The sequence below is a fragment of the Tetrao urogallus genome (assembly GCF_951394365.1).
Source record: "Tetrao urogallus genome assembly, chromosome: 4".
Lineage (NCBI taxonomy): Eukaryota > Metazoa > Chordata > Aves > Galliformes > Phasianidae > Tetrao > Tetrao urogallus.
In genome coordinates, this window is record NC_136817.1 from 60,502,160 (window position 1) to 60,518,870 (window position 16,711).

Genomic DNA, 16,711 nt, shown 5'->3' on the forward strand with positions numbered 1-16,711 from the left:
AGTGTTTCTCTGCAACTATAACTGAGTCCATCTCGTTTTGTTCATTTACCAAGAAAAGACAATAGTGGTAGAACCAAGGTCTCCTCCAAGGAGGAGTCATGGCTGTCCTGACAAAGCTCCAGTTACAAAGATCTTGCTGATACCTTTGTTATTAATGTGTCAGCTGGATGTAAAAGTCTTTCTAATGAAACAAAAGCTAATGATGTCAGTTTGCAGACTTACTCTCCATTAGCTAAGGCAATTTACCACTGCACTTTTTAAAGTGCAGCTCCATAGCCCTTCTCAAAATAAAGATCCACTCATGTAAATAGAGTTCTGTTGACGAGAAGGTAAGAGAGACAATAATTGGCATTTATCCAGGAGCCTAATGGTCTCTAAGAGTGGAGTCTTATTTTCAAAACAACAAAGCCAACTATATCTGTGATGAACTGCTTGATAAATGGAGTTGGATAATGGAGTTCCAGCATGGAGTTGGCTGGAAAGAGGTAAAACGAAGAAGGGGCGGTTGAAATAAATGAACTCTATCCTGTAAATTCTCTGATTCTACATGAAGTTTAACATCATCTCATCTAGGCTGTATACAGGATTAAATAACATAGGTAAACCATTAAGTGATGTAGCACACACAGTTTTGATGGTCCAAAATAGAGCATGTATTTTGAGCAGTGCACACAGTTACTCTTCTCCAGAACCTGTAATGGCCATACCATACTCCATAAACAGATCTGTTTTGGTGGTAAAAACAGCTATTTATATAACACACAAGTGAAATTACATACTGATACTGTAATCTCATGGGTTTTCTTTCCTAATCTCTTCTGTTTAAGAGTATCTGATAACTTCTCTCTTTCTTTTTACTGTAAAAGCATGTAATGCATATATTTAAATCAAAATCCCCTAAAGGGACATTGTTTAGAAAGGATTTGGAGCTATGATTGGTTCTCCCCTATAACTCTGTGAACTGGTGATTTAATGATTTGCTGTTTTAAACACAAGTTAAAAGATAGAGATTTGGGGTTACATCTTCTGCGATCTTGATTTAAAAGTTTGTTTCAAGACTTTTGTATGGAAAAGTCAGTAATCTTCACAGTAATCTGAATGCTAGCTGCAACTCTTCAGTGTAATTTGTCAAAATACTCCATGGCTTCCTGGTGAATACTTAAATACAGCAGTAATTCTGCTCTAGACTTTCGCATTTACAGAGCTTTTTGGACCATAACCCCTGTTTTCAGTTTTACATACTTACCTAGATCCTGGATTTTTCTACCATTCCATAAAGTCTTACATTTAAAACATTTTGTTTTTTAAACAATTCAAGTTCAAAATGAATAATTTTACATAATGTGATTAAGGTATGGTACTGAGTTCATGTACATTTCGAACTTATATCCTAAATACACATTTTAGTGTCAGAATTAAGCCTCGTTGCTCCTGCCTATGTGCAACTAGGAATGTTTAAGTAAATAAATAAATAGATTAAATAGATAAGATGCTTTTTTTTTTTTTTTTTTTTTTTTTTAAGAGACTATGTCTGTTGATAATAAAATTAATAAAATAAAACCACTCATCATCTGAGTTTTGTTCTCGCTCTGACTGCTGTCAGGACTATTTCCAGTCTCTCTTGTTAATTGGGTGCCCCCTTCTTTCCTTATCTTTTGTGACAGGTAACCTGGGGTCTCAGCTGGTGGAGTATAAAGAAGAAATGTACATCACATCTGACTGTGGGAAGACATGGCGCCAGGTAGGAAACTGAAATAATTTAAGGCAATTTTAAATTTACCCAGTATGTTGGATTTTATTATGCATACCGTATCTTTATACACCAACTCTTTTGAGACAGGTGGGCATTATTTTGCAAGCAAGATGTGGATACTGAGAAATTAAGGAGGTGATTTGCAAAGATCTAAATTGGTTGGGCTGTCAGATTCCCCTGAAACTCAAATATTCTGGTTTCTTTACAAATCTTCTAATATCTTGCATAAGAAGCATGCAGTCCAGTTAGGTTTTTTGTAATTTCAGTAATCTTCCTATGCTAATGAAGAGGTGGACTTGGGCTAAATCGTGCAGTATGAATATTCTATGCTGAAAAACGGGATTTGTATAGGAAGGGGGAAATTGTTCTGCTTTGCAGTTAAAAACTGCTATTAAAGCTTAAAGTTTGTTTTCCATTGGAAGTGAGAACACAAAAAGAGATTGAAAAAAAAATAGTAGTAAACCTTTGAATGTCTTTTAGTATGATTTAATCAATTATAGGATTAAATATATGAAGTATTTTTTAAAAATCCCAGTCTTGTAGTGGTTGAAATGACATTTGATTTTCGGATGTTTTATGTTTCCAATGCATAGTGTTGATTTAAACCTAACACCTTTCTAATTCACTTTATTTTAAATTGCTCTGCCTCGATGATATTTTCTTTATGAGTGTAAATGTCCATAACAATAGTAATAAGACATGAGGAGGTTCTGTAATCTACTTTTAATGTATATCCAGAGAAAAGAAAAAACAGCATTCAAACTACCACTATATCAAAAAGTATTTTATTTCAGTTAAAACAGTGTTTTAGTGTTCTACTGAAATAAAAGCTGTATTATTATCTGAGAATAAGTAAGTGGAAAAATGCACTCACTAGTGTTATTAATCTCAGCCCCTTTGACATAAGAGTAAATACAGACACTTTCTTATATTGCTGTTGTCGATTGCCATTAATACTCTGCAAAAGAACTTTTTAAAAAATGTATATTATTTTTATCGTGGTAATGTTCTTTAAGTTTTAAAAGATAAGATTTTATGCCAAATTCTTTCTTGAATTCTAGCAGATGATAAATAGGTGTTTAAATGCAAAAGCCTTCCAGAATTTACAGCCTGTGCTGTGCTATCTCATACTTAACAGAGGCCTCTCATGTTTTATTGTCACCATTTCCCAGACTTTCATAATTTTGATAGGGTGAGAAATAAGAAGGAAAGAGTGATGGAGATCAAAGTCATATTTTGCTGCTTTTATTTTTGAGACACTCCAACAGATGATATGTGTTGGAACTTGACCTTAAGATGGCTATTCAAACTGTAAAACCAGCCACAAACTGATCCTTATTGTGACAGTCAAAATCAAACCCACCATTGCTCACTTGATTTTAATTAAAACTGCTGTGAAGTCTTGGAAGAGTTTACTCAATATTTGCTATCAGAATAAAAACATAGATTGCTATATATACATTACATGTGTTTCCTTTCTCTGTTGGAACTCATGAAAAAAAATAGACAAGAATTTTGTCATCAGTGATACAGGAATAATTTGGATAGAAAGTTACAGCTTTCCTGTGCTGGCAGAAGGGAGGGCAAAGCTCATGTTCAGTTACAGTTCTTTGGGTGGGTTTAAGTCTCTACCTTGGAAACTTTGAGGCTGTGATTATTGAATCCCTGTCACCTTTGTTACATTCCATACATGAGGTTGCAGAGCTGTCTACAAACTATGAGAAGAAATACACAAGCTTATGTAGAGTGAAAAAAAAACAACATAGGTAAATATGGAGAACTCAGAGGAAAAGACTGTTCAAGGAATTGAGTAAATGCTTTCCTGAAGTAATAGCAATATTGGCACTGGGACTCAAAGGCCTAGGAGGAAAGTGAAAGATAATCCAACCACCTGCTCTGAAGCATCAGTTGTACCAGAAACAACTTAAATAGAGATTTTCCAGGCCTATTTCTTAATCTTTCACTGTAGGAGATTCTGCTGTGCTCCTATATGGTGTTTTACTTCACTTCATAGATTTTTTAACATTTAACATAAGCTGCTTTGCATATCCTTGCTTTTTGTTGTTCTTGCTGTTCCACAATTTTTTGCAAGGTAAGCTGGTTTCCTCCTGTCTTTTGGGAGCTGAAGTTTTCTGTCAGCTTTAAATAACCTTTCAGATGTTGAAAGGCAATTATTATGTCTACCCATAGCACAGGCTTTTCCCCCTCCCTGCCAGTTTCAAATCTGCCTTTTTTTCCTAAGGGAAGGAGTTTCTAAACTGTTCTTCCTTTTTGTTGTTTGTTGATCAGACTATCTAAAATCTTCTCTTGAAAAATGGAGAAATTGGATGCAACATTATAAATTTTATAATTATTAATCAGAATGAAATGGTTTCCCTTGATATCTTGACATCTTGGCTATCACCTCACTTCAGGAGGAGATCTCTTTTTTGTACTAGAGCATCACATTGCTAACTCAAATTCAGTCTGTGATTTGTAAATGGGACCAGTCCCCATATTTGTAGTTCACCCTCAAATTAAGGAAAATCTGTTTTTCAGAAATGTCTGAATCTGTTTTACACACTTGGAATGATTTCAACTGAACTCATGTTTCCATGGCTTTTACATGGTATGTTCACTTGAGAATTCAGGGTGATTTACTATGGCAGACAACACAGCTAGCACTGATAGGTACAAATCAAAATGCCCAAAAAGAGTTCCAAAGAATTAAGTAAATACTTTCAGTAAATGAAAAAGTAAAAGCAAAGATTCTAAGTAACCACAGTGTGGGCTGGTTACAATTGTTCTACTGCCTTTCTGTTGCATGATGGCTGACTTGCTTATTAGTGTTTTTTGAAAACATTACTGAATAACATTTGAAAGCAGAATGAAATTTGTGGTGTGTACTGTATGTACAACATGGTACTGTAAGCAGCACGGGTTTAGGAGCTGATTGACAGGTAGCTTATATGTCCATGCAGCAGCAGTGACCTGGAATGTATGCAAGAGAAAGGAACCCAACCTTGACATTATCATGAACAGTGTGAACTTAGATCCTCTTAAGTGAACCATGAAGTATGCCTAAAGTGAACTCGTGGGAGAAATGTGTCTAATTGGAAGATTTCTCCATCTATTGTACCAGGAAAACAATATTGATAAAATGTGTTAATGAACGTGATACTGGGTCAAATAAATAAATCTTGCATCCTGGGAGAAATGGAATGCCTCTGTACACAATTACAGACCATACAGATTTTAAACATTGTTTTTCCCCGTGAGCCTGTTTTGAGTCCTGATTTTCAAAATTTTAGGATGCTCTTCTAAATGTTAAGGATGTGCTTTTTTAAAACAAGCTATTTCTCTTCACATTTATGGTATTTCATCTTCATTTGCACTGTGAGCAGAGTAAGAGAAAGTTCTGGCTTTCAGAAGAAATGGCTGAAATTCAGATTCTGTGATTCTGTGAAATAAAAGTAAAGACAAGAACAGGAAAGCCTTTCATGTTTGATCTGCTATGGAAGATCTAGTGCAGCCACAATATATTGTACTAACCTTCTAAGGTTACACAGTGCACCTAGGAAGTGAACCTAGATCTTTGGAGCTCCAGTTCAGTGGTTCAGTTGTAGGAATATTCTTTATCTGTGTCAAATCCTTTCAAATCAAAGCAATATGGAATACCTTTGTTTAAGCAAGACTACTTTTTTTTTCTGCAGACATCTTAAGGGATGTGTGGTAATACTTTTAAGCACAATGGTAAAGGATGCAATCCCAGCTTCTCACCACTGTGAAGGTCCAGCTGCCTCCTGCTGTAGGAGAATTACAGATTTGGATTTAGAAATGGATGTCACTTTGTGAGATGCAAGCGACTTTGAGTATTTTTGGTTACTTCTAAGATATCTCAGAGTAAAATTGTGTGCAGTAAATTTCTCATTTAAACATGTTCAGTTATTTTATGGAGCTCTCTTAATTGCTCCCAACAGATAACCTGCTGCAGTTGCAATAGACACAGGAGCAAACAAAGAGACAGAAGTTGACTTTACGATTATAAAGCACATAAATTTATCCAAAACATTACAAAAGAAGGAAAGATTTAGAAACAGGTTATATTAATTTAGTTCTGTTTGCTACTAGTAAGGATCATTATAAATCTATTACCTGATGTCATTTAGTGGAGAGAAGTCATAGTTCTAGGCTGTCATATGAACATGCCTATCTATTGTTTTCAGGTTCTGATTTCGTGAATTCATTATTAAATGAAAATGCAGGAATTGATACTTATCTTTTAGTTAGAATGTATTTGAAATGCTTGCAAGAAGAGCATGATATAAATATGACATTTATATACCTGTAATGGGTCTGCTGTGCCTTATAGCATGCCACAGTTTACACGGGAATGGGTAAACCTGGTGTACTGAAAAGGTGCACTAGGAATTGCCATGATGCTTTTCTGAGAAACCCTAAATTGGATGAAGTCATGCAGACAGCATCTTCCTTTATCTTCTGTATGAAGGTGAAGCTTTTAGAAACTTCTTGTTCTGGCACTGCTGTTTCATTTTGATTTGAGCAAAGGTTCAAATGAAATTTGAAACTCTGCTGGCTTATCTGAGTTGAAGCGATTTCATCCTCTTGAAGTACATCTAAAATGAATGTTTGCATTTCACTGAATTGTCTTCTAAAATGTGTAGCTGAATGTAACAAGTAGAGAGGACTGTAAATGTCCCCTATCGGGGTTCTGTCAGTAAACTGACAACACCAAAAAGCCAATCAAACACTCGAAACCCAAGGAATCCCATAACACGTGTTCTTACAAAATGAGGGGAATATTGAATTCTAAAGGCAAATTAAGTGCTTTCTGTTTGTGAAGTAATGGTGGATGTGCTGTATGATTAAGACTTTTTCTCTCTTTGGTTCAGTCCTACTTATCTCCTAAGTGTGTCCTTTAGCACTGTCATTAAAAAACCATTGTGTATTGTCTGCATTTTCTCATTCACAAGGCAAAGTAGAGCTCGCCTTTATGTTTTTTTCTTTGGCTTTGTCAAAGTGTGTAGGAGGCTCTGTGTTCTATGACCTGCTATGTGTGTGCATAAACTCTCACTTTATCACTTGATCTTATGGTAAATGAGCTTTCACTGGCTAATAACATGAGTAAACGTCAGCTTAAAACAGATAACAGATGCAGAAAATAGGATATTTCTTATTCATTTATTTTAGTACTACTGATGACCTCTAGACAAACGAATGAAAATAATTTAGGAGATTTTGACTCCTTTATAACCATTAAATCAATATTACATGTATTTTGGTTCAGAGTTCAGAGCAGCCTCCTTATGTGATCACAAAGTTTGAATTTAAATAAATCAATGACATTGCAAATGCAGAAAACAGTGGCACCAATTATTTCAACTTCGGTAGAGTCTGAAGAACTTGCAAGACAGCCCCAGACTGTGGCAGTTTTCCTATTTTTCTTAGAATTAGATTACAAAGCATTTCATTCTGCAAGATATAAAGAATATGGCAAATACTGAAGTAAGGTGATAGGTCACCTGGTGATATATAATAGGAAAGAATGCAGAAGGCATGCTGCGAGGAATGTAAGGTAGGGCTAAAATAACTTTAGACAGTTTAATCTGACTGTGATTTGAACCTGAACATTTTCTGATTCACCTGCTTAGCTTTCTTCTCTTTTACAACTGGGAAAAGTGTAAGAGTTAAACTGACTTGTATGTCCTTTTCTGTTTACAGTGTGGACATTATGAAACATAAGATTTTTAATACTGGTTTTCTCATACATTTTATTTCTGCATTTGCTTAGTTGGACTTTTCGTTTTCTGATTTGTAGGTCTTTGAAGAGGAGCATCACATCTTGTACCTGGACCATGGTGGAGTTATTGTGGCCATCAAAGATACCTCTATCCCACTGAAAATACTCAAGTAATCCTACAGTCAATTAGAGCATGCTATTGTGTATTCAATACATGAGACAAAGTTCAGATTTTAAGATGAACATTTCAGTGTAATCACATATGAGATGCAAGTGTAATCTGCTTAATGTAACATTAATTAATTTGACAGAATTCAGATGTTTTCTTAAAGATTTCTTCTTGGTGGTATTGGTACCATGACATAATGAATTAATCATAACAAGATTTTCTAACATCAGTATAGATATTTTTGCTTAAACTGCTATCCTGGAACTCTACGGTACAAGCCATGTTTATCATGGTCATTATCTGCTACTGGTTTGCACCTGCTGCATATGGCAGTAATGTTCTCCCTATGATGCCTTAGGTCACAATAGGAAATAGGAAACAATAGTTGTTTCATACTGTGGTAAAGTTCTGTTCTCTTCAGCCACAGTAATGAGAATGCTGGAGAATAGCCCTGAATTGCTCTGGCAAGAACAATGCAACGTAGTCTTTTGGAGCCAATGGGAAAAGAATTTCTCTGTGCATAAAAGTTGTATAGTACCATATGCAAGAGGCCCAGTTCTTCTGACAATTTCCTACACTAATTAATTATACTACACATTCTGTGTAGATCCTGTCATATGATGCAACTACAGAAAACGGCCTTCTCTTGTTTGACAGGAAAGTTTGGTTCCAAATAATTTTGTTATGAAATAACAAATTTTAAACTGAATGATAGTGAAGCAAAACATGGTAGCTTTGTGTAATGGCATATAAAATTATCATCTTTGCGGTCTGAAAAAAAAAAAAAAAAGAGTGATAGATCTATAGTGATAGAATGGTTTGGATTGGAAGGGGCTTAAAATATCATCTAGTTCTAACCCCTTTGCCAAGGGCAGGGACACCTCCCGCTAGGTTAGGAAATAGGAGGTGCAAGTGATCAGAAGATTGATCATAACAAGGCTCATTTTTGCATAATGCTGCTTATTCTAATAGGATCTTGGCTATATGCTTCATTAACTAGACTGAAAACTGTCATTATCGTAGTATTAAAAAGACCTGAAAAGTACTCAAGACAAAAGAATTCTAGTCATAATTTTTAGGAACACAGAGTACTTGAATGCTGAACTTTGAACTTTGCTGAATATCTACTGAAAATTTTTGTGCGGATTATCATAGCTGTAAGGGGCCATCATCTTGGTGCCTGCAGTTTTAGCACTTGTGTTTTAGCACTTGAGCTGTTCTGCATACTTAATGTTTTACTGACCTCTGCTTAACAGGTCTCCAGCTCAGGGACTTTGAGAGAGAATGAAGTGTAAATTAACTGACTCTTGAACCTACAAATTAGCAGGATTGTTTGTTGACAGACATTGTTTTTCATTTGCCTGAGAATTACCGTTGTTGTCACAAATTTATTATGCTCTTTCTAATAAAGATGGGAGACCCTGGAACATTAATGAGATACACCACTCATGCGTACTGCGTTTCAATGTTTGTAAATCCTGGGGTTTAGTGGTTATGGGATTGTTTATTTTTTCAATGAATTCTGACTTATATACTACTTACAAATGAAACCACTTCTATTTTTTAACAGGTTCAGCATAGATGAAGGCCAGACTTGGAGTACACATAATTTTACAAGCACTTCAGTCTTTGTAGATGGATTACTTAGCGAACCTGGAGATGAGACACTGGTCATGACGTAAGTTCCCGTCTACACTTCTTTTTTTAGGGTTCTCTGCTTAAGCACTTGAGCATATTTTTATCTGTGGATGTTTGAAATAATACTTGAGTCATTGATTTTTTTTTTTTCTTGCTGTCACACAAGCCCTTACACTGATCATGTCCCAACAGCCCCAGTGTGCAGCCTGCCTTCGATTTGCACTATATCCTAACCCAGTATTTCAAATTGTAAAGATAAAGAGTTCTGTTTGTATGAAATTTCACATAGCTGTGGTCAGAGTGTGGAGTAATAGGACTGCAGAGTAAATCTGAGAAACTTACATAAAAATAACAGTATCCTGCATTTTTTTCTGATTTTTACATATCAAAAGCATTAAACATCTGTCCTTTCTTCTTGTGCTAATTGTCTTCACAGTGCGAACAAGTACATAGTTGTCCAAGTATGATGCTTTAAGTGATCAAAACCTGTGCTAACAAATACATACTTTAATTCTGTGCTGTGACTGAGGAAGATACTGTGATTTAGAGTTAAAATAAGCCAATTCTGCAGCTCAGACTTGCATTTATCTGTCTTTTTTTCCCAAAAGGCTAGGGACTGCTGGATCTGAGCTGCAGGTTTTGCTCTGTCTCAGTGTAAATGCTAACTTTTTATGAGTGTTTGAATGTGAAAAAATAGCTATCCAATGCTGTACATGATGAATGCAGTAGTAAAGGGGAGTGCAAGAGGAGAATGTGCTCCTGCACGTAGCGGTGTGCAGGATGATGAGTTTGCTTTTCTCAGAGCAGTTTGTCTGATGCTTTGTATTGAAGCTCAGTATGTTCATGACAAGCTTTTTCTTCTAGGAATTAGAAATACAGCTGTCTTTAATGTGTACCAGTAGTATTTTCCTCAGGGGAAAAAAAAAATAAAAAATCAACCCAGCCCATAGTTTTTAAAGGATGTGCAGCAAAACAGAAACGCCAGCACACTTAAATGCACTGCATCTTCCTTTTCTCTCAAGCATAGATTTTTATGGTATAATATATATCACACAGAGGTATTTATGTCTCTGAATGGAGGATTTCTATTACCTTCAGTTGAAGTATAGGGATCAAAAGCTTATTCTACTCTGTGCTTACTGACAGATAGAGCACTGTGCGATGAGTTTGTGCTCTGATTTTTGGTTTTTATTTGTTGAAAAACAGTGATTTTGAAAAAAATGTATTTAATTGTCTGATTAAATAGCCGAAGACCTCATGTGAAAAATACGTCTTTTTGGAATCATACGTATGAAATACGTCCCACTGTAGCTAGATTTGATACAAGATCACAGGCTCACTAATAACCATCATATGACTTGTATGTTTCTGAGGCAGGAGTCTGACTCCCGTATCTCTGTCACTCTTGCAAGGTCCTACTTTGCAACTAGTTCTCCTGAACACGGATGATGTCAGTGACTTCCCGTTACAGACAAGCACTGAAAATAGTTGCTGTCTTCCTACCTGTCTCCAAACATAATGGGAAAAATAAACATGCAGTATGTGTTTCCCCACTGCTGTTATGAGCGTCCTTGCCTTTTCTGCCACCTTTGCTAAAGTTTTACCTTCAAGATGACCTTGTCTGCCCAGTGGTGTTTTATTTGGCTGTGTATCAGGACTTTTTGTTGTTCTCTCTGGCTTAGATAATTTTCTCCTAAAACTTCACAGTTGGATTTAGATGCTGGGCATGACTCTATCTATCACAATTTTCTGCTCTTGAGAAATGCCATCCTCTGATTCATACTCCCTGAGGAAAATAATCAATTCTGACATCTTTTCCATTAGAAGTGCTACCATCTTTTCCATTTTGTTAGATAAGTGTTTTTACTTCTGGCAAATGATGGTAAGATGTACTTTTGTATGGTAATAGAAATAAATTAATACAGCATCTTTCACCCTGAATCCAGTCCCCAAATCCGTTACTAAGAACCTAACCTGGCATTTTTACTTGTGCAGGATTTTCATTTTCTCCCTTTGGTGGGGAGTTTGTTTGGCTTTGATTTTGAATAAAAAGTCCAGTGTAAAATCTGCATAAATTAGCAGAGATAAGATAATTCTGAAGTGAGAAGATAACAACTAGAAGACTTTACAGCAATATTGGAGGAGACTTTTGCATTTAAAACCTCTAGAATAAACTCACAAAGGAATCAAATATTTTACTTACTTTGAAATAACCTCTTTTTGCAGGGTAATATCCCAGTTCCACTGAAATTGGGCTGGGGATTTCCTTCTATATTTTTTATTTGAAATGGGGTTAAAAATGATAACAAAAATAGAAAGATTATCTGGGGAAGATATTAAGAAACACAGTAATGATGTGTGAGAGACTTCACATTCTCCACCATGGTGATGGGACATTACCTGACTTGAAAAGGACTTTTGTTTAAAGTCTCTTCTATCCTAACTTATCCAAAACTAAGTTCTCTGGAAAGCTTTAGTGAAGGAAGGAATAGGGGAATGTGAATGTGGTTACCTCACGTTCTTCAGAACGTGATCTTCAGATCTTCAGAAAGTTTTTAATATCCTTTAAGACAGAGCAAAAGCAAATGCAAACTTGTCAAATTCTTTTTAGAAAACTGAATTTTCATCTGCCAGTCGATATTCATCAAAATCATTCATCCAAATCCCTCACAGTATTCAAAATATGTGCACTCAAACGCCAAGGAAAACATATTTTATTCCATTGTACTGTGCAGTAGACCTGCTTAAGTGTTTTAGGAATTCAAAACAGTAAATTATGAGGAAATTTTAGGGAAACCTTTCTCTGTAAAAATTATACTCTAAGTAGAGCTACTTAATATATTTAGGAGTTTTAAGTAATAAAGAATACATAAATTTACGAATTGAATAAAATTGTTTTCTAAATGAAGAACTCAAATTCACCATTTATTGCTAAATGAAAAGTAAGACTTGATAAGAAAGCTTCTTAACTAATAGATGTATATTAAATTCATCCAAATAGTGCTTGTTCTAATAGGCTTTATTTTGTTCTAAGTTATTTAAGAGTGAAATTTACTGAAATGCAATGCTACACTTCACAATATATTTGGGAAAAAAAAACCTTCTTATTAACACTGTATTGAGTAATGGCTCAACTTAGTGGAAAAAAGAATAATTTTATGTGTTTGAAATATTGATGTTCCTCTTCAAAGGAAGTAGTTCATATAATGAAATTTTCAAATGTGTTTAAATGACTTCTAATTACAGTTTAGCTTCTGGGACTATTTATACTGAGACTACAGAGTAAATCCAGCAGGGACAGTAACTGTGGTACTTCAGACCATGGTCCCTTTTATTAAAAGTTTACATAAAATGACTTCTTTTCTTTCTGTTAGGTAGGAACAAATCCTTCTTTACAGGCCATTGTGTGCATATATAGTGTATAATTCTTGAAGGGATTTTCTTCCTTGAGGTCTTGTGTAGAGTAGCAATTTAAGATGCTGCTGTGAACTTACTGACATCTCTTAACTTCTTCTTGTGCTTTGTGTTCTTGAAGTCAGTTGTTGCATTCCTGTTGACTTCCTAAATGATAATAGGACAAAGAAAATAGGTTAAACTTAATCAAAACAAGGTGGATATTATTTAACAGGGTTTAGATATTAGGCAGAACCATCTGGATTTTTGCAGCTGTCAATTTTGCCTAGGTACGTTGACACTGACATGAACAATCAAAATTACATGTAGTTTATGGAGCTTATTGTTGTGCCATATGTGCCTACACATTTTCTTGTTGTCTTTGAGTATCCTTCCAGGTGGAGGTTACACCTTTGCATCATATGCTCTTCACAGCTAAATTTCTCATATTGTACCCCTTAAAAAAGGCAGCTAACGGGTTAATAAAGCCTGAGTAGGTAAGAGAGTAGCTGATTTCCCAAGGTGAATTATAGGTTTTAGTTGCAACCATATGATTTCTTGTTTGAATGAAATTTTAAGAAGCATTGCTTGGTGATGAAATCGTTCTGCTCTCTGCGTAATAAAAAGCATACCTCGGTGTCCATAGGTGGAAGAAACACAGCAAGACAATGGTGACCTTGATTTCAGTCTAACTTAACATATCACTTAACTCAGGATTGCAGATAACAATTTAGTGTCAAGTCTCAGCTGGTATTATTTTTGTCACCTTTGTGCACACAGGTGTTAGTAGTGCAAGTCTGTGCTAGACTACAAGCCTGTGGTCTTGGAGCCCAGACCATGAAACAGCCTCTACCTTCTCTGTCTGCTAAAAAGAACCCCTTCAAGTGAAGCTTTATTTTTCAATTTGCTTTTCATGAAGTTGACATACAAAATTCAGAAGCAGTGGAATGTGATGCTTTTGATATCTTGCTACAGCCCATATTTGGGGCACTTTGAGGACAGACCTGGAGATACATTTAAATAGCAGGAGCTGAAAGAGTAGGAATCTGTGTCCTAAAAGAATCTTTTATCACTGTATTTTTTTTAAAGGGGAGGTGAGAAAAAGTGTGGCACAGGAACTCTTTCATTCAGAAAGTGTCTTTAGGTCAGTTTGGGAACCTGTCACTAAGTGAGTGACTGTAGCTATGTAGCCCTGACTTCACTTTCAGGAAGACAGTTCTCGTTTAGTTTCTAGATTTGGCAAGTAGGAATAATGAGGTAGTCATTAGAAACATTGTCCACCAAAAAAAGTCATTCTAACATTTTACTTGACTGTAGTTATGCCTTCAACTCCATTTTGCTATATTTTGCTCTAAGAATAAGGACCACTACTTTGCCAACCATAATCTATTTATTCTGCTTATAAGTTGGAGTCCAAATGAATAATTTCCTATCTGGAATAAAAGAGATCTGGCTTTCAAGTATGTGAGTAGAAAAAGAAAATTCTTAGCTAGAGAATTAATTATAAAATGTTATAAAATTCTACAGGTGAATTTGATCTTTAAGATGATATCAGAGAGCTGGTTGTTCTAAAGCTATTATTTATAATGTCACATGTTTCTCCTTGAATCAGTCCATTTTCTCACAGTCCACCTTGTATTTACTTCTGCATAAGGCATCAGGCTAGGTATTAAATCTATATTTTTTTCCAAACAGCTTACATGCAAAAAGATTTTCTTGGACAGAGTTTTACCAAATAGATGGAAAAAAATATTGGAGATTGTTCACCAAATGGAGCCACTAAGCTTCTGGAAAAAATGGAAACATGCTCATCCTGCTCCTCCCCATTACTTCTTAGAACATAGGCGTTCATTTCCTTTTTTTTCCCCAAAGGAGCTGATACCAAGATGTTTTGGCATAAAAGAATGATTGGCAATTATTATTTTTTGGAGGCAGGAAACAATGAGAAAACATATTTTGGTTCAATTTCAACTAAATGTTTCCTCTGGTCATTTTTCACTTTGGCAGCCCAACTAGAGGGGAAAAAAATACACAACAAAAACCTCTTCAGTACTTTGGCATACACAACTGCATATGCTTGCAGTTTAAAGCACTTTTAAGTGTCTGAACATGTTTTGATGGTTGAACTGGGTGATCTTGAAGGTCTTTTCCAACCTTGGTGATTCTGTGATTCTGTTTTAGTACGTTGTGTATACAAGTATGTTGTGTATGCAAGTTTAGTATGTTGTGTATACAAGCACTGTTTATAAGCAGTTATAAGCAGTTGCATTATGCAGGCAGGTATCTATTGTAGCACATGGAAGCATTCATCATTTCTGTAGTTGTAATTTAGGAAGGCCACTGAAAATGTGACCTCTGTTGTTTTGGGAAATTAAAAAAATATGCTAAATTATAATCTTGATGTATAACAGACAGCAACTTGAACGTGACATAACTTTCATCCATTTATATTAGTATGACTCCCTTGACTTAAATAGTTTTTCTTGATTTTACAGTGCTGTAAAGGAGGTGAAGACAACTGATGGAATGAAAGCAAGTCTTTAAAAATTCATTTGTCATTTTCTTTTTAAAGTCAATAGGTTTTAAATAGCATTGTAGACATAATCATGGCTAACCTACTTTTCCAGCCCATATCCCCATGAATGTCTTTCATTAATAATCTCATCATTTCTGTGAGTTAGGAATATAAGTGTTGGCAGTGTTTACACTAGAGATAAAGTGCATCCTCCCAGTGCCACACCCTAATCACTTTACTCTCTCAACATTTATTTAGGCATCCTGTCATTGGGAGGTTATTTGTCTTGCTCTCTATTGAGAGATACTGTAATAATATGAATAATAAACTACAATAGGCAAAAGAGAAAGAAAAAAAGATTTTCACCTTCATTTGTTGTTTCAGTTTTATTGTCTCAGTACGTAGTAAAGATCAGGCTGCCAAGAGAGGTTGTGGATGTCCTGTCATTGAAGGTGTTCAAGGCCACTTTGGATGGGGCCCCTGGGCAGCCTGGTCTACTATTAAATGGGGAAGTTGGTTGGCCCTGCCTGTGGTGAGGCGGTTGGAGATTCATGATCCTTGAGTTTCTTTCCAGCCTGGTCCATTCTGTGGTTCTGTGATCTAAATGAAGCTAAGGAATTGACCGTAAACTGACAGGGAATTTCTCACCTTTCATGTAAAGGACAGTTGAGAAAATCGCTGCTGTTGTAGTGTTAATGGCCTCTGTTGTCAAAGACAGCAGTTGTTTGTTCTAATATGTTATACTACCAGAAAGGAAGCCTGTTCATGGGGAATAAAATCTAAATACCATTTTTCAGCATAATTGTGGCTACTTTGATTTAAATGAATACTTTCCAAGAGACAGAGTGAAAGTTATTAAAATAGTTATGCAGCAGCTCTGAGAGTCTTCTTTCCTTTCCCAGCTTGGTCACATATTCAGTGTTTGATTTTGCGGTTTAGAGCCACAAAGAATTTCTGGTACATGCCTTTTTTCAAATATTTTGACATCTTACTTTGGTGCTGCTTAGAAGAATGGATTAAGATCTGTTATCTATGACAGCCCCGTTGGGATGACCTGAAGTACAGGTGATACGTATGGGCACTTGGCTGACCCTGATTGAAATCCTGGCTTTTATTCTGTTGAGAGTTTTATACATTTGAAGGCTCTTCCAAAACATGACAAGTACTGTGCAACATCCAGCTGGCATGTGAAGCTAGCAGAGGGTGTCAGCAGGGCAATACAGGGCTACAGAGGTAAATTCTGCTGTTTCAAACATCACAGTCGATGAAAAAGTCATATAGAGGAGAGCAAAAGCCAACACAGCACTTGGGAGATTAAAGCCGCATGTCTAGAATGAAAGAAGCATCTGATTTCAAACAAAAGTAGCTATGCATCACACAGTTGTCATCACTAGTCTTCAATATGACCGCAAAACTTGGACAATTTTACATGCTGTGTTAAACATCTGAATAAATTCCACATGTGGTGTCTTCATGGCTTTCATGTTACAGGTACAGCAGGGT

At 35.8% G+C, this 16,711-nt stretch overlaps 1 protein-coding gene across 1 annotated transcript in view; it reads left to right on the plus strand.

Moving 5' to 3' along the window:
• The window catches only part of SORCS2 (sortilin related VPS10 domain containing receptor 2), a gene marked incomplete at both ends in the record, with an annotated part of 510,226 nt that overhangs the window by 455,626 nt on the left and 37,889 nt on the right, over nucleotides 1-16,711 (plus strand). The window contains 3 exons of the mRNA XM_079534212.1: nucleotides 1,665-1,741; nucleotides 7,572-7,663; nucleotides 9,233-9,340. Of these exons, the coding sequence (XP_079390338.1) occupies nucleotides 1,665-1,741; nucleotides 7,572-7,663; nucleotides 9,233-9,340 (277 nt within the window). The remainder of the gene's footprint in view (nucleotides 1-1,664; nucleotides 1,742-7,571; nucleotides 7,664-9,232; nucleotides 9,341-16,711) is intronic.